We start from the raw sequence: 22,326 nt of genomic DNA on the forward strand, positions 1-22,326 counted from the left end.
CCCAGCCTAGATGAGAGCCGATTACTGATCTGGATGGACATGACTCACTGCCTTTCCTAATGAGCAACTTTCCTCTGTTTATGTACTTTGGCGGGGCCTTTCATATACCTAAAAAAGGAGAAGGGTGGCACTCGGGAGAGGGCAGGGTAGCACAAATTGCTGGCATCTGCATCCAGCCCCAGTGAGCTGTTCTCACCATCCCCTTGGACTCTGGCCACTTGTGAAGGTGCTGCTGTTGAGCACGGAAAAGGCGTAGCTAATCTTCCACGTGCTAATCCAGGTGAAATGCTGTCCAGGCCCACAGGTAGGCTGCCTAAACCCTCGACAACTAATTGGAGCTAATTAGGCTGGGAGATTTTTTTCATTAATATCTGTCCAGGCAATGCCTGGGGGCCCCGCGGTAATAAGCACTGCGCAAACCCAGAACCACCTTACCCCACGGAGGTTTGCCAGCAGGAGGTTGTCCAGGCCACAGCAGGGCAAGTTGGGTTTTCCTGTTCTCGTGCATAGACATGGTCTCATCGGACAGCCGCCCCGCTTATGTGGCGTTTCTTGTGTTTTGCAGTGACTAAGCGGAGGAAGCTCTCGCTGTCCTAGCACCACCAGGCCAGACAATCCTTCCCTTGGCTGAAGATCCTGTTGGATCTCTTCCCATAATGGAAGCGTGAGTGCCAAGATCCTCCATGACCTCCAGAAGCCACAACTCCTTACCGAGAACTCTGATGGCTCCACGAATGCTTTCCGAAGGTGCCCTCGGGGGCATCGCCCAAATCACCCCCTCGCTGTACCTGAGCCGGGGCAGCGTCGCCTCCAACCGGCACCTGCTCCTCTCCCGGGGAATCACCTGCATCATCAATGCGACCATCGAGATTCCCAATTTTAACTGGCCCCAGTTTGAATACGTGAAAGTGCCTTTGGCTGACATGCCCAACGCCCCCATCTCCCTGTACTTCGACAGCGTCGCCGACAAGATAAACAGCGTGGCGCGGAAGCACGGGGCCACCCTAGTCCACTGTGCCGCCGGCGTGAGCAGGTCGGCCACCCTCTGCATCGCCTACCTGATGAAGTACCACAAGGCGTCCCTCTTTGAGGCATACAACTGGGTCAAATCGAGACGCCCCGTTATACGCCCCAACGTGGGCTTCTGGAGGCAACTGATAGACTACGAGAGGAAGCTCTTTGGGAAGACGACGGTTAAAATGGTACAGACACCATATGGCATCATCCCAGACGTTTATGAGAGAGAGAGGAGACCCCTGATGCCTTACTGGGGAATTTAATGGGACTGCAGACAGGAAGCACAACAGAAGGGATGCGCTGTTCTGAGTCGGCCAGACTGGAGACATTCCCTTCTCTTTCTACAGCCAACTTTGGTTCTTCACCATACAGCAGAACCTCAACTAATTCTCACCTCGCTAACCCGCAAGGCCAACGATTCCCTTCAAAGCGTTTCTTTCTACAGGGATTCCCCCATCCGCATTTCTCTGATTTAGCAGAATGAGGTCTCCTTATAAGTTTATTCCTTTCATAAAGCCTCCCTCCCTTTTTTAGTCAGTTTATGAGTATCCTATGAGGAAAGGCCTAAAAGGCATTTGGCAGAGTTAATGAACAAAGTGTGCTTTGTGATGCGGTAGCCTGGATATTTCATTAATAGCTTGTTTGCTTCCTTGCAAAACCCTGTAGTGGCTAGGGAGCGGCACTAGCACAGAACGAGCGAGGTCCTACTCTATGGCAGCGGGTTTTTGCAAGAACCAGGAAGGCAGGCGTGCAGGGTTGGGGTGCTAGTGCTGGTGTTTTCTTTAACAGCCGTAGTGACTCTCAGTATATAGTGTTTGAGATCTTTAGTCAGCTCTTAATCTGTATTAAAAGTCAAAAAAAAAAAAAAAAGTTAAGTCAGTCCATGTCGGCCACAAGTAAAATAAAATTTGAATGATTCAAATCAAATAAATACAAGATCCTTTTTCACTCATTCCATGCCAGGGCAATAGTCCTGGAATACACTTACACTACTGAAAAATGCTGGTGTTTTTTGTGGGTGGAAAGTAAACAGAGATCTTGTCCAAATGTGGCTCTAGACAGAAGCGAGAGGTTAACCCTCGGACAGCCAAAGAAATGTTTAGGAAACTGCATGTGCGTGGCCACCTTCCAAAGGGGCTGGGCTGTGTTTTCTAATATTCAATCAACCAGTAAATTGGAAGTAGGTAAAACCGCTTGATTACTTAGCTCTAAGTATGGTCGTGATCTGCCTTAGCCCATTTCTAAATCACTTCATTACGTCCTCAAGGTTATGTTGCATTCTAGAATTATTCTGCGCAAAATGGCGATCTGTTCAACCTCCCGGACAAGGATGGCTTTACGGAGAAGGCTTTGCCTTGTTCGGTGTGTGACGAGAACGATTCCAACCCGAGACGCGGGAGAAGCCTTTCCGTGGCGTAGCCGCTGCCTCCTGGACGTCGCTCCCCTCCCCGCGGATGGGAAGGCACTGGTTTTGGTGAAGCGTTAAATGGACTACCAGGAAAGCAAGGCAAGTCCGTTCCACAATGAGACATTTGTGTCCTCTGTTGCATCTCTGAAGGAGGAATACGCAGATTGCTGGATGCCAAGATAGCTATCTGATTTAAATGAGATTCTATACTTGTAAAAAAAAAATAAATCAATAAAGATTAAACAAGAACATGTGTTGGTTTCCTATTCAGAACTGTGCTAATGTATCTCAAGTCACAGCAAGAACATGGTGTAATACTGAGCAGTGGCTTTAAACAAATCTGGCCCTCCGTCTTAAGAAAAATACTGTGATCTGTTCCCGTCACCTGGCTAATCAGTTTACTATCCATCCAGGTGTCCCGCGATTCCTGATCCTCATCACAAAAGCCAGGCCATGAATTTGGCTATTTCAAAATTTTTATCTTCCAAAGTCCTAGCTGAACAGCTGAGGTCTTAAGGAACAGCAGAGATGGTTAAAGGTTTTCTCCAAGCTGAACCACACTGCGTGAGGATTGCAGCACAAGTAGGTTTCTGGTTTCCCCAGACTAAAAGCCACTAGGGCTGAAATACAGTTATCACCAATACAAAACTGCGCAAATGGCCTCAACCTCATTTGCATCAGGAGTAAAACCAGACCTGGTTGGAATAAAAGTCTACATCAGAGTGAATTTGATGCGGAGGCTTTGATCAGCTCCGACCCAGAAGTCAGGTTTCAAATTTACTGCAGAGACAACAGTTTTACCAGACGGTGCAAATGCCACTTGCTTAAAGTTACTCACCAGGGGAAGGAAACGGTGCTCAGTGATTTCTAGGCTCCCGTTAGAGGTCCAGCAAGGTCAGCGAGGACTGCTGCAGAAGTTCATGACTTTAAATGAGGCCCAGGACCTCTTACTGGGGGGCTTGGTGGCACACGGGCACGCGAGAGCGCTCTGAACCCCTGCGGGCACGGGAGCCACAAGGTTGGTTCAGCAAACTGCATTAATGCCGAACCCACGCACAGAGACACCGCGGTGAAAAGAGTCGCTGCAAATCCCTCCACATTGCAGGGGCATCCAAAGCCCAAAAGATGTTTCCTGCGTGCACTTACATACAGCCCACTCCCCCTGCAAACCCCCGGTCTCAGTGACAAACAAGCAGACATAGGAGACTGACTGTCCATTTAAAAAAATACACTCTACTCATCACTCTATTTTTATCACGAGCTAAACTGCAACCAGGGAAATGGTAAGTATGAAAAGGAGCTAGAGATTAAAAATCAAGACTAATCATTAGTCTGGAGACATTCTGAAAGCATGACATTTCAAAGGGAAAAAAAAAATACTAAAACCCAAAATCTGCTTTCAAAATTAAACTTTACCTAAAAAATGGACTATGTCTAATTTAACAGTATTTTCTATATAGAAACTGGAAGGTAAAAATTCTCCATTTTAGATAATTATATATACTTTATACACACACTGCCCTAGTACCTAGGGGAGGGGAAGATGCTAATGTTCAGCCAAGAAAGCATCAAGACTGACTTTTAAACAAAAAGGAAAGTTAGACCTATAAGAAATGTAATTGCTTAATAAAGCACATTATGAAATAAAGAATTCCCCTGAAATACCCATTAGAGATTGTGTTACGGAGAGGTGCAATGGTATTAATACTGGTAGGTATTTCTTTGCAGAAGTTCCTCCTGTGTGCGTTGTAAGAGAAGGTATTTTACATGCAGGTCTGTTTCCCCCCCTCAAAATCCAGTTTTTCATGCATCCTCAAATCTATAGACACCAAAGAAGAGAGAGCGCCACAGTTTAACTCCAGATTGCTGTGATTTGAGGGGAAGATCGTTCTGCCTGCTCCCCACAGGCTCTTCCAAATGGATGGTATCTTCAGCGCTTGCAGAATATTTTATATGTTATTTGGCGAGACATCTTTCAAATAACTAGCCCCAAAGAAGGTTTCACTTACACAGCTTCAGTATGTTTAAGGCCCTTTTGGTCAACCTTTCAAGGCTCCTCCCAAGTCACGGGAGGATTTCACCCTGCCCACGTATTTCTGCGGAGGAGCCCCCCCGGCCAGTGCCCGCGGAGCTCTTCCCGGAGATGCCAACCTTCGGGTACCAGCAAGCAGCAAAAGCCACATCTTTTTCTGGCTGCATCCTGGAACAAGCCACTTCGCAGGCTGGTCAGATATGAAATGAGCTCTTTATTAAAAACAAGGTTTGAATCTCAACAAAGGATTTATAAAGCACTGCAAGAATTAAGGGAGTAAACAAGGTACTAAAGTCTATTAATAACACTTACTCTCATTGGATTTAACGTATCAGCAGTGACTCCAGCATAGCACAAACCAAAACAGCTCCAACCAGTAATCGCAAAACCACTTCTAGAAGACAAGTAACATTCATCCAGATGGAAGAAAAAGAGTCACAATATAAAGAGAAGTCTTCTGACCACTTTTCTTCATAAAATTATGACATTTATATTTTAATATTGAGAACTGAAATTAAATACAGGCCCAGAGAGCGAAAAAATCTTTCAGAGAAAGTAGTTTGGATCACAGCAGCTTTTATTGAAAAGGCAGGTCTTGTTTCAAGTTTAATTAATCTGACATGTGGCTAACCAGAAATCGGAGCATTCCTTGGGTTTTCACGAGCTGCTTCTCAACCTTAGGTCGAGCTTCACTATTGCTTCCCGTATATCCTGCAGGATTTTCAAGGAAGGAGCTGCTCAGAACAAACCCAGGTGAAGCGAAGCTGCTGCCAGAGAGGGGAATTCAGCGAGTGGCCGAGCGCAGAACATACCAATTCCCACGCCACAAATAACCTCCAAGCAGTGACAGCCAATACGGGTCAGCAAGCTTGGGGAGATACTGAAACCAAACCTCGGCACCGGATGGGCAGGGAATAGCCTGGAGCCGCCCGTCTGCTCCCCAGCATGCCTACCACCAAGGGAAAACTGCAGCGCACGAAGACAGCACAGAAGCATCAGCAGTACAACTGGGCAAAGCAATAGAGACATGAATTAACCATGCGAATCATCTCTTAAAATTCCAAATATACACAAATATATAGAAAAATCACTTTCCGTAGGTAACCCCAAGGCAGCTCCAGAGAACACGTACATTAAATAAAAAAAGAAAACCGTGTTTCTCACTTTTTTCTAGTGGAAGAATACATGCAGAAAAAGGAGTTACATTTATAAAATTCAACACAACCAAAGCGAAAGGCAGCGTGTCCATTAGCCTGTATGCAGAGGAAGCAGGGGAACGTGGTCTGTTACAATGCACTGTAGAAAATACCGTAACCTTGGATACAGGCTGCAAGGACACTGGGCTTTGGCTGGCAATGCAATATCTGAGAAGATGCTGAATGCAACAGTGAGTCATTTTAATGACCAGGATATGCAAGTGAGATGATCCTTGTTGTGCAATGCCTTTGTCAAGGGTATCTACACGCAAAACATTTGGTGTATTCCCATGACGTAAAGGTGTTCAGTTCAGAAGAACGCTTTCTGCTTGCCACAAACGCAGTAATGCTGCCTGCTGCTTTCCCTTCTGTAGGGAGCAAGCAAGCAGTAGTGTCGCACTTCAGTAAGCTCCGCTGCAATTATAATTGTAAATGTCGATTCCTTATTTTTATGGGCCGAAAGACACGCTGGATACATCTCAGAGAGGGAACTTCCTTGCTTAACAACTACATTAACAAGTACAAGAAAAACATCACTGGAAAATGCTTTTATGACAATATAGCTGGTACTGCATTTGAAATACTGGTTGCCTTAAGCTTCACATTGTGGCCTCTTATTTGTGGCATTCTCTTCTAATTAGAGAAAAAAATCCCATCTAGCTAAGCGTTCAGGAACTGTGGTGGAAACCCACGCGAACAATAAACTCTTTTCCCAATATAGCATTTCACAAGCAACAGCCTTTGCGTCAGCCAGATACTCAAAACCACTTGAGAAGTCCCCTTGCTAGCAGCAAGACGAGGCATTCGCTTGAAGTCAGACAATGCCTAAGTGCTTTTGTAATTCAGAATGCAGAAGTGAGCGCTGGCTTACTCTGCTGAGTAGACCCCAAACATCCACGGGAATACGTGCACTGGTGATGTATACAGCAGCCCCTAATTACGATGGAGAACAACGTATGTGGTCAAAAGCTATGGTGCTGACTGCTGTAACTATTTCACACCTAATGAACAAAACAGAGAGCAAGCAATGAGTGACTGCCCTTTTTTTGATAATTACTGGGCAACAGAAGGCAGGCTGTCACTGTCACACTATTGAAAATCTGCCCCTTGATTAGCTTGAGCTTGTGACTGGAGGCACAAGTTGCTTATTTTATGAATGAGCTAATTTCAGGCAGCAGGAAGATTTATTTTAATTTGTGTAAATAAGGGGCCAGACACCTAGCACTCTCATTAGCCAAGATTCTTTCATTTGGTATAATTAATAGTTTAGTATAACTAAGCTTTTTTTTTTTTAAATAAGAAGCATCCTTTTTCCTCATTATAATTTCTATTTCAGCAAATAGTCACCAGTCAATGTTAGCCAATCATAATGGAGGCAAGATTAACTTGGAAAAGCTGTTGACGTCTTTGGAGAGAAGGAAGATCGGTGTACCTACCACAGGCAACGAAACGGCGGGCATACAATACCCTGGCTTCTACAAATCACCTGCTTGAGAAGAGCAACGGCCAGTGTTAAATCCCACCCAGCTGGAGCAGGAGCTAAGGGCCATCTTGTGCTGCCAGTTCCGAGTCAGAGAAGCACGTTGTCACAGATAGCACTAGACTGCACAAGCGACATGCAGGCATCCCACCAAGAAAAGCGTATTAACATACAAAAAAGGTAATATATATGTATACAGGAGCAGACACGCTGTATCAGTGGAATCCAGTTTTCAACAGTGATGCAGCCACACAACTACCAAAGGGTCAGGTGAAACATAACAAATCATACCTGTAGTTCAGGACAAGTCCAAGGAAGGAGTTTGTCTGTATTTACAACAGAATAGCGAAGACTACAAGTTTTAAAATCCAGCTGCTTGTACTAAAGAATCCAGATATGATAGAGAAAATTTCAATAATTTGTTCAAGTTCTTATCCCCCAGTACTAACCAGTTATGCATATGAATACAGTATAATTTACAATACAGAACAGTGGAGGTATAAATATACAACAGCTCTCCGCAGTCTCATTCCTTCTAAGTCAATAATTCATTTTGCCTTGAAAGTTACTGTGACTCGTGCATTGTATGCGTTGTAATATTATAGCAGCAAATATATAAAGAAAAACGTCATGGTCCATATACCAAAAACATTGAAGAAAAGATTTGTTTGCAGATACATACTTCAAGTATTTAAGTGGTCACTTCTATGCAAATCAGTCTAGCGTTTCAGTTTTTCTTGGAAGCTAGGTACTGGCCTCTCTCAGAGGTTTACGCACTTGGTTAGCAGACTGCTTTTTACAAAGACAAACCCGCTTTCATCCTGAGAAAGACTGAAATGCCACATTTTTTGCCACACCACATTTTTTTCTGGTTATTTCTGAAACCCTGGCCATTTCAAGTGAAATTCTTCACGAGCAGTTTGTACGTGACAGTGGCTTTAACCCGTTATGGTACAAAAATCAAACCGAAACATTTCAAACACTAACCACACCTCAAGCCTTTCCACTTACCCTATCACACCCTCTACCCCAAGTGTCCTGCATTATTAGGCCCAAAACTCCATCTGCAATGCAACCGCTTTCAGAGCAGGTCTGGCAAAATGAGACCTGGAGGTTTTGGCTCCACACAGTTGATCCAGAAATTTGCACAGCTTGCATGGTATTGGTGCCCTCCGTACGCCAGCTTAAAGTTATCAGTTTCTGAATTAAAGGCCTAAAAGAACAAGAATTGAAATAAGTGTGACAAGTCTCATCTACTCCAGGATCTAGAAACTAGAGTGGAAAATGGATACTGCACAGGTGTCACCCCAGAATGGCACAGCATGGTAGGAGCCTCTCACTCTGAACAGACCACCCCATGAACAGTATCTTATTTCAGTCTGCAAAGCGTTTGCAGGTGGACAGAAACTCCAACCACCACACCTGATGCATACTTTGCCTGTTACAGCCGGCATTAGGGGAGCCATCTGATGAGCACGCTCTCTGATCTGACACCTGGCAACTAACTCACCTTCTACTTCTGCTACGTATCCCTGCAAGATAAATGCTTGTTCTGCCAGCCAGGAGATAGCGACTGCATTTATTTCACTGGGTCAAATTTTGCTGTGATTTAAGCAGGTGCAATTCTTGAAATTAGTGTTATTTCAGGTTGAATTTGATCTACTTTCGTCTGTTAATTGAATCTGCTTTACAATAGGAGCTTCTGAACAGAGTGTGTGAAGCCATGAACAAGCTTAAAACATCTCGATGTTTGTTGCTAGGAGATACTTTCCAATGCCTCACAGCTACCTATTTAAAAAAATATTCTAACCCTGTTCCCCACACCCTGGATTTCCTGCAGAGATTTCTAAAAATGCCATTGCCTACTACATAGAACCAAAAGTCAATATTTGTAGCAAAAAACCCCTAGAGCTCCCCCCCTTCTGCCACAGACACATAGGCAGCTACAAATTCAGAAACTCACTGCAGTGAATTTTCTACCACACAACAGAAGTAGCACAAAACCAGAAAGCTGTTCACAAGGTACAAGCATGCAGACAAGACAAAGGGGAGGCTCTAGAGCATGTTAGTTGATCAGATCAAGTGTTACGGTCACAAAAAATGACTGGAAGAAAAGGATTCATGATTGGTACAATTGAGAATGACAGCTGAAAGCCAGTTAGCAGTTCAGCCTTCCACACTCCACTAAGAATGATTCTATAAAGAATATGTTTTTTACAGATTCATACTTTTCTAGGAAGCTCTTCCACAGGTTTCTCTTCTTTCTGAAATAATGTTGAAACCAAAAAGTCAGCAAAACTGCCGATATATGTTAATGGGTTGGCATTATTCTGTACATATCCTGGGATTCCCTCCCAGCTCTGCTAATTGCAACAGTCCCCTCCTGGTGATCTTCAGAGATGCATTTCATAAAGAAAAGTCATCAAAAGACTTTTAGTTTTTTAAAATATATATACTTTTTAAGTCTTAGTATCCCAGTTTCTTCCCCATTATGAACAATTTAACTCAACACTTTCTCCACATCTGTGTCATACCCAAAGCCCAATGAATACAGGACATTGACTATTTGAGTCCCATCTACAGGTCAGATTTTGCCTTTGCCCATTCCACTTACAAATTACAGCCAGGAAAATTTTTTAAACACACCCAAGGCCTAAATGAAAGTCCAAACTGTAAATTAAGGATGAGTTTAACAGTAGAGGCCATTATACCTACTTTACTTCTTGAATCCACGTTTAGGAGGCACACTCCACAGGCAAGATCTTGGGCGTTTTTAATCCCTGGACGCAGCATACAAGAAGAGAAATCCAGTGAGTTTTCATCTGGCTGAAGAAACGAGACAATAAAATTTAGGCATTTTCAGTGACTGAAAAAGTTTCAGACATCATGATAAAAATTATCGATCTGGTTGCTACCGAGAGCCATGGGATCACACCGGCAACATGGCAGGGACGACATACGACATTTTCTCATAAACTGATGCGTGATTTAATCAAAGCCATTAGTATGTATTTGCAATCCTGCTATGCAATCTCCATCAGCATTAATTTGTAACACTCAAGCTCTTGAAAAAGGGTTAGACAACAAAGGAAAGAATTCTTAAGTTCCACGTTCCCACATCAAAAGGGGAAGAAACTTCTGAGGAAGGAGCCCAGGCGGCGGCTGCTACATTTCAACTGCAGCATATTAAGAACTGGACGAAGATAAACAGTGGTATGCAACAACTATTTGTGCAGCTGCAAGGCAACGAGGCATCGGCCAGCACAGCTTTCACTAGTCAGCATTTGAAGTGGTGTCTATATCAGTGTTTATTGTCCTGAGTTCCATATTATTGCCTGATCAAAAAAGGGCAGTTGTTATTCTTTCTGAAGGTTTTTCTGAAGCTGGAACATGGCACAGCAGCACAAAATGGGATATTGAGGTTAACCGAACGATAGAAGGATTAAGGTCACCAGTCGTACACAAGCTTGGGTTAAGGAGAGGCAAAAAATGGGAGAATAAGCCTGCAAATAAATAATAAATTAGTACAGTAACTTTTCCAGTACTCAATCTTACATTTCGGCCACAAGATAAGTGATAATTTAAAACTCTGTGTAAGGATGGTATAGAACTGTGGATGTGTTTCTTGAAGATAGTAGTGCAAATAAAAACAATGACTAGAAATGCAAGAAGCTTAAAAAAAATGGTGTGATCATGGACCACGTGTACTCTTAATCCATACTCTAGGTATGCTGATCATGCTCCCCCGCTGAATGGCTGGAGAATAATTTGAATTCTGAAAAAAACCACCCTTTAATCTTTAAGTAGATCAATCAAATTAATAAAGGCACTCTAATATTTGTTTACCAAATGCATGAGTGAAGCAAACCAGAAGGTCATGTAATTTGCAGTGCAAAACCACAAGGCAGTGCATAAAATTACCTTGTAACAAAATCCTTTAAAAGATAAAATTAACCTTTCCAAGCACATGCCTCTGAGCTAGAACACTTCTCCCTACTTAACTGGCATTCTGCATCATTTGGGATACGTGACTGCAACATCAGGGGAAGAAGGTATGGTTGCACACCTTCCAGTGACACCCAGGTGGAGAAGAGAGACAAAAAGGGATGATTTGGGGAGCTACGTGCGCCAGAGTCCCCGTCTCTCAGATAACTTCAGAGGTACTGTGTGTATATGAGAAGTCATTGTTCGCGGCTCCTAGTATGCTTAAAATTTAGCTGGACTGCTACCAGCCAGGAGCTGCTGCAGCTCGGAGAACACGTGGCCAAGCTTTGGACTTTAAGGTAATCCCTGTAATCTTCCAAGGAAAAGCACTTTAAGAACTAAATTTTAATCCACTTGCTTAAATCAGGAGAGGATCCCGATAGCTTTTTAGATTGTTACTATCAACAATACCAGAGTTCAAACAGATGAATCCCAGTCTATCAACTTTATCTGCCAAGCAGTGAAATATTGAAAGGATAAACTTCATATTATGACTGGCTTTGCGCAACACAGGACATCACCAAAAATACCTGCTTGCCACCGCTGTCTGTACTGGAGAGGTTTAAAATGCGTAAAGGGTGTGTAAAAAGGGACTGATCATTTATAAGACCTGTTTTGCACGGAATGACAGTGAGCTGAAGATGGCTATTTCAAGCAGAAACCAAGGGCCTTAATTATAAATGAGTATTTACTGGGGAGCAAAAATCTTTAGTGGCCATAGCTGTATTGCAAGAAGGAAGCCACAAATTGAAGTGGTCAGTGAAAACATAACCATGGGAATGATCTGCTTATTGATGCTTGATGCGATGTACTGACACGAAGAGTTGAATACTCCTTAGGTATATACTGAGTTAAAGGGATCCATTATGCAAGACAGTATCAAGCACCTACAGATGGATGATTCCCTAAAAATAGGAGTTTTACCGTGGTTAAAGAAAGTAATTTTGCACATTGTATTTCCTGCAACATACATACACAAAAAAGTGCAAGGTATTTAATGGCAAGGTGATTTTCTTGCCTTCTAATTGTGTGTGTTCCGTACCTGGCCCCAATGTGCCCCTCTTTTTCCCAGTTTCCTTTGCAGACTCTTCCCATGGGGTGCTCCTTCTCTTAAAGGCCACCCCTCAGACGGCCCCTCACCATCTCTCCTTGTAACACTCGCCCAGTTATGCAGAGAGCTCTCAAGCTCCTACCAGACTGTCTCAGAGCAATGGAGCTTTTTCTGGCAGTTCTATTCAGAGGAGGAAAAGCCATTTAGTCTGTAGCAGGAACCAAAACAAACTCAGGCATTTCCAAATGCAGGGAGAAAAGAAAACAGTTTAGTTATCCTGTGTCGCTACATTGTGTGCTCTTGTATTGTGAGCATTAAAACTAATTACAGAATCATACAGAATGACAGGGGTTGGAAGGGACCTCTGGAGATCATCTAGTCCAACCCCCCCGCCAGAGCAGGGTCACCTAGAGCAGGTTGCACAGGAATGCGTCCAGGAGAGTTTGGAATATCTCCAGAGAAGGAGACTCCACCACCCCTCTGGGCAGCTTGTTCCAGTGCTCTGCCACCCTCAAAGTAAAGAAGTTCCTCCTCATGTTTAGATGGAACTTCCTATGACCAAGTTTGTGCCCGTTACCTCTCGTCCTGTCACTGGGCACCACTGAAAAAAGACTGGCCCCATCCTCCTGGCACCCACCCCTTCAGTATTTATAGGCATTGATAAGATTCCCCTCAGTCTTCTCTTCTCCAGACTAAAAAGACCCAAGTCCCTCAGCCTGTCCTCATAACAAAGATGCTCCAGTCCCCTAATCATCTTCGTAGCCCTTTGCTGTACCCTCTCCAGCAGTTCCCTGCCCTTCTTGAACCGGGGAGCCCAGAACTGGACACAGCACTCCAGATGCACCTCAGCAGGGCAGAGTAGAGGGGGAGGATAACCTCCCTCGCCCTGCTAGCCACACTCTTCTTGATACACCCCAGGATGCCATTGGCCTTCTTGGCCCCAAGGGCACATTGCTGGCTCATGGTCATCCTGTTGTCCACCAGGACTCCCAGGTCCCTTTCCACAGAGCTGCTCTCCAGCAGATCAGCCCCTAACCTGTACTGATGCAGGGGGTTATTCTGCCCCAGGTGCAGTACCCTACACTTGCCTTTGTTGAATTTCATCAGGTTCCTCTCTGCCCAACTCTCCAGCCTGTCCAGGTCACACGAAACGGCAGCGCAGCCTTCTGGTGCGTCCACCACTCCTGCCAGTTGTGTGTCATCAGCAAACTTGCTGAAGGCACACTCTATCCCTTCATCCAGGTCATTGATGAATATATTGAACAGGACTGGACCCAGTCCTGACCCCTGGGGAACACCACTTGTTACAGACCTCCAACTAGCCTCTGTGCCACTAATCACACCCCTCTGAGCTCTATTTATCAGCCAGTTTTCAATCCACCCCCCTGTCTGTTCATCTAACCCACACTTCCCAAGCTTGCCTATGAGGATGATGTGGGAGACTGTGTCGAAAGCCTTGCTGAAGTCAAGGTAGACAACATCCACTGCCCTCCCCTCATCTATCCACCAGTCATGCCATCGTAGAAGGCTATCAGACTGGTCAGACATGACTTCCCCTTGGTGAATCCATGTTGACTACTTCTGATAACCTTCTTTTCCTCCAGATGCTTTGAGATAACGCCCAGAACGAACCCCTCATCTTTCCAGGGATGGAGGTGAGGCTGACTGGCCTGTAGTTTCCTGGGTCTTCCTTCTTGCCCTTTTTGAAGACTGGAGTGACATTGGCTTTCCTCCAGTCCTCAGGCACCTCACCTGTTCTCCAGGACCTTTCAAAGATGATGGAGAGTGGCCCAGCAATGACTTCTGCCAGCTCCCTCAGCACTCGTGGGTGCATCCCACCAGGACCTATGGACTTGTGGATGTCCAGTTTACTTAATTGGTCTCTAACTTGATCCTCCTCAACCAAGGGAAAGTCTTCCTTCTTCCAGACTTTCTCTGTTACCTCCAAAGTCTGGGACTCCTGAGGGCTGGCCGGAGCAGTAAAGACTGAAGCAAAGAAGGCATTCAGGAACTCCACCTTCTCTGCATCATCTGTCACCATGGCACCTGTCTCATTCAACAGCGGGCCCACATTTTCCTCTAGTTTTCCTTTTGCCTCCAATGTACTTGAAGAAACCCTTCCTGTTGACCTTGAAATCCCTTGCCAGGTTTAATTCCAAGGAGGCCTTGGCTTTCCTCATTTCACCCCTGCATACTCTGACGGCATTCTTGTAATCTTCCCAAGTGGTCAGTCCCTTCTTCCACATACTGTAAACTTCCTTCTTCCACTTGAGCTTTTTCAGAATTGCAGGGATATTACAAAGACAAGATATGTTCACATTATTCTGGCTTCATAAAATGGCTTATTTAAATTTTACTGAATTTCCCCTATTGGAGGGGTCCCCAGACACATAGGATATCCTCTAAGTCCTTAAGACACTAAGTAAGATAACATCATGTTTGCACATAAGTAACAGTTTTCTTACCAGGAGCTTCAAACTGTGTATCACAAATAAGCACATTTCCATTTTGCAAGAGAAAAATACAAACTGTAAAGTTAGGACACCCCGTGAAGTCACTTTACATGTAATTATGACATTTCTTTTAGTAAAGACATAGCTTATTTTTGCTCTTACTGTTAAAGCAGCAAGTGACATGAAGCTTATTAGGTTGTTCCACACTTTATCAATATCCTTCAGCAGCTGCTGGAGTTTCTCACTACAAACAGCAGTTGCTTTGATACCCAGTTCAACTCTCTTTGTTACTCTGTAGACTTCAACAACCCCTGTTGATAGAAAAACACAGTGGAGGGTTACAGAGAATTTACTGCAAGCACAGGTTCCTGAAACTTTAACTCAGAAATAGCACAAATAGGCATGGTGCATGAAAGGTGGTCGTGGACAGTTATTCCAAAGTAGTAGTTACACTTATTTAGCAGAATAGTCGTTCATTATTTCAGTGCAGGCAAAGATTAAGCTAAAAAGTAATACCCTTTTGGAAGGAGTGATTATATATTACTGTTTTTCAGAGGAGAACTTTCAGTGTAAGAGACATGGTAAATTAAAACATACCTAGTAAATATTCCATGCCCTGAGCAGACTGGATAACTTCAGTGCAAACGGATGAACTACTTATTCCATTTAATGTATCATTTGCTTTCTTTATGACCTGGTGGAAATTAATTTCATAAAATGATGGTGTTATCTACCTTAAAACAATTATTACGAACAAGATTGTCCCAAACAGAAACTGTTATACAAAAAGGAGGCAAATTAAGTAAGAAATAATTGCCATACTCCATCACATTTTTATACATTCATGCTGTAACTGTAAGTAGATCAGGGGAAAAGTATGAACATTTAAAACCTTAACGTATTCCCCCAAATATTTTCATTACCGAAATAATAGTTTTAAGAGTATGCATGCATTGCTATCTAGTTTAATAATAGCATTCACAGTTTTGGCTAATAGTTAAACGCAAAGAAGAAATTTTAAGGAAAACTAATCTGGCTGTGAAACATCTGTCACCCATTACCAGAAAATTAATGGCCTCTCCGCACAGCACATTAAACAAGCCCATTTCTCAAAAATTGCTGAAGAGCCAGGTGCTGGTATCAACACCCTGAACGACATGCGTTGCTGGGCACCCAAAACACAGGAACACCACATCAACTAGTTAACTTGAAAATTTAGGCAAAAGCCAAACTTATCACAAACGCCAGGGAGATTAGTACAGGATCTTTAACTGAGGAGGTAATGCTTCTGCTGCATGACAGCTTTTGGTTTAAAAGCTGTAATCCACTCGGGCTGATTCACACCCTTTCTATGCCCGTATGTATGAAGCGGAACCTACAGGAACGGGGAAAAGGTTTCGGAGGAGACTATACACTTACTTGCAGAGCACTCTCCAAGCATCTTTGCCATTCATACGCATACCTCTCACTTTCCTATTTGAAAGAAAAGGACAGTCTGAATCTTGTTCCTACACACATTTCGCTTTTTCCTATCACAACACACATACAGTAGACAGGTATTTTAAGAAACTATTTGCAGATTAGCTATGTACACTTTTAACATACCTATTCCTAATTTTTCCCCCATTTTTTTTCCCCCCATTCTTTGCACCTGAACTCTAAAATTTGATTTCTGGGACTTAGAATTAGTTTCAAAAGGAAGAATATATATGAATGGGTAAAAAGTTTGCATCGCACATACCTACTCCCCACACATTTGTTACAGTCTGCTGTTCTAGAAATGGGGATTAGCAGAATTTAATCTCAGTCCTTTTACCATCTATTCTCAAGATGAGCGAGAGAAATAACTACCACACAGCCAAAAAAGTTAAGCGATTTCCCAAAGCCAATGGTCTGAGTGCCAAAGCTGGGATTAGATTTAAGTCGCAACTAATTTCCAGTTACAAGCTTAGACTGCAAGGTCAAGTGATTTTGACTGACTTTCAGACAACAGCATTTTTTCCCACTTCACAAGACTTTCAAGACAGGAGATGAGAAACCTCCTTTATGAGCAGTTTCCACTCAAAACATCTAACCTTACCCAGATGCCATCTTAGAATTACACCCTAAGTTCAAATAGCCAAGTCCCGAAGAGTTGGATACAAACAGCCTTGATATCACACTGATGAAAGTCGTTGCCAATTTACTTGTACACCAGGTAATTCCTTACCTCAACTTCCCCAGTCAAGTCTTTGTATTTGTCTCTGATGACGGGCAAAGCAGGCTTCTCACTTAGAGTATTTGAACGATCTCTAAATGGCTGTTCCAAAACTGGTAAAGGTGAAGAGCGACTTATTTCTCTGTCACCTAGACTTAAGCTCCTTTTATGAGACCCTAAAAAGTTAGGATATAAACAAGTTATTCTTTTACACATAAAGGCATGGACTATTTTAAATGAATAAAGTGGTAGCAAGGGATGCATTAGTGCTCCAGAAGAACAAAGCCTTCTAGTTACTCAGTGACTGGTGTGAATTTCCCCAGTTCCTCAATTCTTACAATTTTTTGGCACAAAATTTTTTTTCGTCGAGAAAGAGACCTGTTCCAAACGCAATAGAAATCACTGAGAAGATTCAGCTTGTTTCCCATAGCCTTTGGAACAATCCCCATTGACTAATTTATAATTTGATTAGAAAAACTAGCCTTTGATAAGCAGACACACTATGGGCTTCCTCCACCCTGAGCAGCCTTACCTTGAACAGACAGGTCAAAGGTAGCCAGTTCACTCTTGATCATTTCTTCACTGGATTTCACCTTGCCTTGGGAAGTTGCCACCAAGAAGTCAAACTTGCTGATTTTTGGCTTTTCACTCTGGAATTCTCCAAAGTCATCTGTGGACTCTCTTCGCAGTTCAGAAGAGATACCGCTAGCAAGGAAATCTGCCTCTTGATTTGTGTCAGCTGCTGCTGCATCCTGTGCTTCTGAAGAAGGTCTTGCAAAATCACCAAAGTCTCCAATGTCATCGTCACTCGGACCGCTGGATATTGGTCCAGAGTCTTTAAAGTTCGCAAAGGCTGCGAAGGAAACGTCCTGTAAAGCATCCTCGCTAGAAAAGGTTGTCACTTTGGAAACTGTTGTCATGGTAATGTTTTCTGAACTGCCAAACAAGGTCTCCTTCTTCTGAAGGACAGAAGTAGCCGCAGAGGATCCACTTCCTGAAGCCTGGACAAATGAGGAGAGCTTCTTGCCCTGATGAATGTCGTCTTTGTCGGACCAGTCATAGCTTGCCAGGCTGCTGACTGCAGACCCACTGTTATAGCTTCCAAATGGGGCACATTTTAAGTCGTCTATATCTGAGAAAAACAAACCCCTACAATTAGAAGCTGAAGTTCAAACGTTCATCTCCCTACACCATATAAAAACAATAGCAACTTGCTAAGAGTCTTAAAGAACTGCAAGAACAAACAGTGAATTGTTGTTTCAATGAGGCTTAAACTAGGGTTTGCACAAAAATAATCTGAAAAATACCTAAGCATTTAGTACAAAATTTCTCCATTTAATAAATGTAAGCCTTGACCTTTGAATATTGTCTTATATTTTAAGCTGAAAGTCACCATCCCACTAGGGGTAGTGAAGAAACACTAAAAAACCTACATGTTTCTGGACAGTACAGACTACACAGATCACCAGTTCAGTTTTCTGATGCTGGCTGCAGAATCTACAATCAAAATGTAAACATTAGCAACTCAAACATCTTATCGCATTATTTCATCTTATCAAAACCAACCACACAGAAGACTGGGCTAACTTTTCCATTCCCTCCAATAAAGTATGAACACACTGCAATTTATATTCACGCTTTGATACAAATAACGTATAAAAATGCGCTGCAAGATTTTTTTAAAAATAGAAATCCTGTTTAAGCTTATCACAGTTACTGCAGTGCCGCACGGCCAACTCTTCAAACTTACAGGTTCTGGGAATGACATGAATATTGCGAAGATCGTGTTTTAGCTTTTACAAACTATTTATTCAGTTACGTATAAAGAAAATCCAATTATTTTGCAGAAAGCTCCAAACATTATACTCACCCAGCGATTATATGGGCCAATAGGTTCTTCGCACTGCCACAAACAGGTATGAGCTATAGCCTGGTTGCTTACATTAGAGCCAGCAAAGGAGCCTGCACAGTGACCAGGGTCTGCTGGGCTTTGTCCGCTACTCATTCAACTGATCTTTCACGTTTAGACTGAGATTGATCCATAGCGAAGGCACAGAGAGCCAGGGGCTAGGTGGTTTTCATTAAAGCATTAAAAAGAAAAAAAAAGCCCTACTACACTAGGTTTGGCATTTGTTTTGCAGCATTAACAGTTGTCAGTTTGGATTAGACATTCAGCCGCGGCTCAGTGCCTAGGGTCAAATGGTCTCGAGGTAAAGCAAACCCAAAACAGAAAATATATTCTCTTAGCATCATTTTAGCAGAGACTCTTCTGATAAACATTATGGTCTTAACCGGCTGGCGCACAGCAGCAGCAACTTGGGTTTAATACAGCCGGGGTGGGAACAAGCTCACTTTCCACCCACCCTCTTTATTCAGTCTGGCCACACCAGCCTGAGGATTAAACCATTTTAACAAAACATTTCTGCCGTCATTTATTCATTTTCCTGGAAGGGGAGAGCACGCTACGCTTTAGGCTGCTTTCCAGGCATGACCCACATACATAGCTAATTAAGAAGTCCAACAAATATACAATATAATGATAGAATTTAATGGCTACTACAATAAAAGGCCCTTTGCAATGGGTCAGTGAGGCATGGTGTGTCACCTATCACATCTTCCTAAGGGACAGTCTTCCTGCAGCTGCTGCATTTGCACATGACAGCATCTCAACAACAAACCTTAGCACCTCGTGTACATACAGCAAGATTTCAAAGTGCCATTCGAATATTAAAGTTGTAGAGCAAGCAGTTTGCAGAAGGGTAAACAGACGAAAGATGAAATCACCTGCTTATGGCAAAACTGAACAGAAAGAAGGCTCCGAGGTGCAAAGGAGCTGGCTTGCAAGGGATCAGTAATTTATCACAAGAACCACACCTTGTGCTCTCAAATACAAGGTTTTGTTCAAAGAAGTAAAATGAAAGCTTCGCTAGCATTAAAGAGAGTGCCAGAATAACCTCAAAAATGTTAGCCAACTAATTAATCCTGGGATCTTGAAAACACACAATGTACAAGGCAACCTCTTCTTTTTTTTTTTTTCCTCCAATTTGTGTTGACTCAAAAACGCAGCAAAGATTTAAGCATCCCTATTGTTTCAGTGTTCACCAGGAAATGAAAAGAAAGAGTGACAATCCCACTGTGAAGATCTGCACAATCTATTGTGAATGATTTCTTTGAGAACTGATAAGATTTGAACTGAAAACACATCCTAAAGGACTCCTCCCGATCCGATCCTGGCTCAGGGACAGGCAGAATCAGCAGCAGGCTTCGGTGGGAATCCTGGACTCCCCGTGCTTCGCCCGCAATCAATAGGTCACGGCAGGGAAGGCAGAACAATATTTTAATTATTCACAAACTAAGATTCTAGATTCTCTACATGAATTCATGCAGACAGGAAACCCATCCGCATAGGTGCAAGAGCTGAGATGAAACGTAATAGTTCAATTCCACACATTTTATTTATTTGGATAGTTATGAAAGGATTACTCTGGTAAATAAACATTCCTAAGAGTATTATATTACAGGAAAAACACTGTGTTCAGAGACAAAGCATTTACAGCTAAAGCAGACCTAAAACAATTTATGGACAAGTATGAAAAATAAGAATGTATGTGTAACTGTCCATAATCCAAGGTAAACTAGCTTTTATAAGAATTTTTGTTCTATTGCAAAAACCCCAACGTATTGCCACGCACTGCACTTCATAGAGTCATTGGCCACAAGTTAGGTATTTTTGCATAGGGGAAGTAAAATCCTAACCTTTGTCATAGCTACAGCAAAACTAAAGGCTTATCCGAGCTCTTAGCACATTTGCTGCTTAATGAAGAGGAGCGTTCTTCCCCCCGACAGGCAGAGAGCAACTTGCCACCAGACTAATAAGCAAAGAAGCAGTTTACAGGTGAAAAGCACTTCTTGGTTGACCCTAGAGAACTCTTTGTGATGTGGGTATCTTTATTGTCGGCAAAAAGATTGTTTTATTAAGCAGTGTTAAGAACTGCTCCTCCAACAGCCTTTTTCTTAAAGACCACATAAACGTTTAATGAATAAAAAAGCTCCAGTTAAAATGATGCAGTTATTGCCTCTGATGTAATAAAAGCTTCATTTTGCTGGTATGGCAATTCAAGATTGAAAGAAATGCATGTGTATCAGTAATATTTTTTTCAAATCAAGAGACGATTAAGTGGAAAAAAAAAAGAATTACTTCTAACTAAGCATCACACTTAGCGAAGACAGACGCTACGGAGCTACTGACATTTCCTCCTGGAGGACACTTTTAGTAAGAACAGAATCTGAACTAATGAGAAGCGTCAAATTTTATCCAAGAAAACGAGCAAAGACTAAATCCATTCAAAATTCTATGAAAATGCTTTGTTTTGGGGATACACAATCTTTCTTTGTAAGGTTAAAAGTGGCTTCTTAGGATGTTTTGGAGAGCGTACAGCAAATTCCCTGTTGAAGCAGGTCAAATCTTGAATTGATCATGTGTTAGGAATCCTATCATCCTCCCACAAGAGGATATATCAATAGATTGCAGTGAAATACATTGTCATAACCCAGTCTTCCTTAGTAATCTCAGCAGCGATCCTGTGGTGTCTTTCAGAAACAACAGAGCAGATTTGAGTTTAGTTTTGTTCTAAAAATCCGAAAGCTCCTACTCGCAACACAGTTAAAGCCACACGTCATTAGCACCGTCAGCTTTGCAGTGGTGAGACCACAAAACACACCCCAGATTAAATACACTGGACATAGATTCTCAAATCCCTTAAAGATGGCAGCAGGGTGGGAAGGGTGCATGTGTGTCTGTAAAATCAAAGTCAGATCCATTCAAATATCACGTAACCATATTTTTTTCCCCTTGAAAATATTTCCTATTGAACCAAGAGTGGAAAAAGTGATCTTCACAGTGTCATGCTGGAGTGCCGTAAGTTTCCGAAAGCTTTAGAAACCAAGCTCAATTTGTATTTCTTCCAAAGTGAAAGGTTTGAAATATTTACCATTTACTTTCCATCCATTTTGAACTACCAAAACCATAGTCCACCCTGCCTGATCATCACCTGGGGACAGCTACACAAGCGAGCCACGCAGCTGCTGGAGGGAGGCAGCGCAATAGCTGCCAAGGAATGTACAGGAGAATACTGACAGAGGATGAAATACAGTTAAAACACTGGTTCCCAGTGTTATCTCATCTACAGAAAAACTTGAGATCCTTCATTTGAGCCAACTATAACAATTTATTTCAACTACCAAGGATTAAGCTATGGCTGGAGGCAATTTACAAGCTGGAGCCTTCAATGTCAACAGTTTAATCATTTAAGGAAAACCCTTGACAGTGTTAGTGATACTCTAAAGGAAACTGAAAAAGACAATTCAGAAGATTATAATGTATTCAGTGATTTTGACCAACGTAGGAGACTTTCAGGTTTTTACATTTCAGTTTATATTAAATTCTGATGAATAAATATAACCCTTGTGTCATTTTTCGGTTGTTAGGGTGATGCAGGTGGTAGCTAG

The 22,326-nt window shown here is 42.7% G+C and overlaps 2 protein-coding genes across 7 annotated transcripts in view; one reads left to right on the plus strand and one right to left on the minus strand.

Annotated features, from left to right (window-relative positions):
• Positions 1-623: 623 nt before the first annotated feature.
• Positions 624-1,332, plus strand: DUSP14 (dual specificity phosphatase 14). The gene has a single exon (XM_009821806.2). The coding sequence runs from the start codon at positions 684-686 to the stop codon at positions 1,278-1,280; it is 597 nt and encodes a 198-aa protein (XP_009820108.2). The 5' UTR covers positions 624-683; the 3' UTR covers positions 1,281-1,332.
• Positions 1,333-7,563: 6,231 nt separating this feature from the next.
• Positions 7,564-22,326, minus strand: part of SYNRG (synergin gamma) — a 42,841-nt gene continuing 28,078 nt past the window's right edge. For 3 of the 6 annotated variants that reach the window (XM_059829173.1, XM_059829172.1, XM_059829171.1), the window contains 8 exons: positions 17,351-17,950; positions 16,831-16,994; positions 16,041-16,094; positions 15,219-15,315; positions 14,784-14,932; positions 9,849-9,959; positions 9,362-9,397; positions 7,564-8,346 (listed from right to left, as the gene is read on the minus strand). In XM_059829173.1, coding sequence (XP_059685156.1) covers positions 8,215-8,346; positions 9,362-9,397; positions 9,849-9,959; positions 14,784-14,932; positions 15,219-15,315; positions 16,041-16,094; positions 16,831-16,994; positions 17,351-17,950 — 1,343 coding nt within the window. In that variant the 3' untranslated portion in view covers positions 7,564-8,214. The remainder of the gene's footprint in view (positions 8,347-9,361; positions 9,398-9,848; positions 9,960-14,783; positions 14,933-15,218; positions 15,316-16,040; positions 16,095-16,830; positions 16,995-17,350; positions 17,951-22,326) is intronic. The other 3 variants (XM_059829177.1, XM_059829176.1, XM_059829175.1) reach the window with 3 other exon arrangements.

This window comes from Gavia stellata, chromosome 25 (genome assembly GCF_030936135.1).
Source record: "Gavia stellata isolate bGavSte3 chromosome 25, bGavSte3.hap2, whole genome shotgun sequence".
Lineage (NCBI taxonomy): Eukaryota > Metazoa > Chordata > Aves > Gaviiformes > Gaviidae > Gavia > Gavia stellata.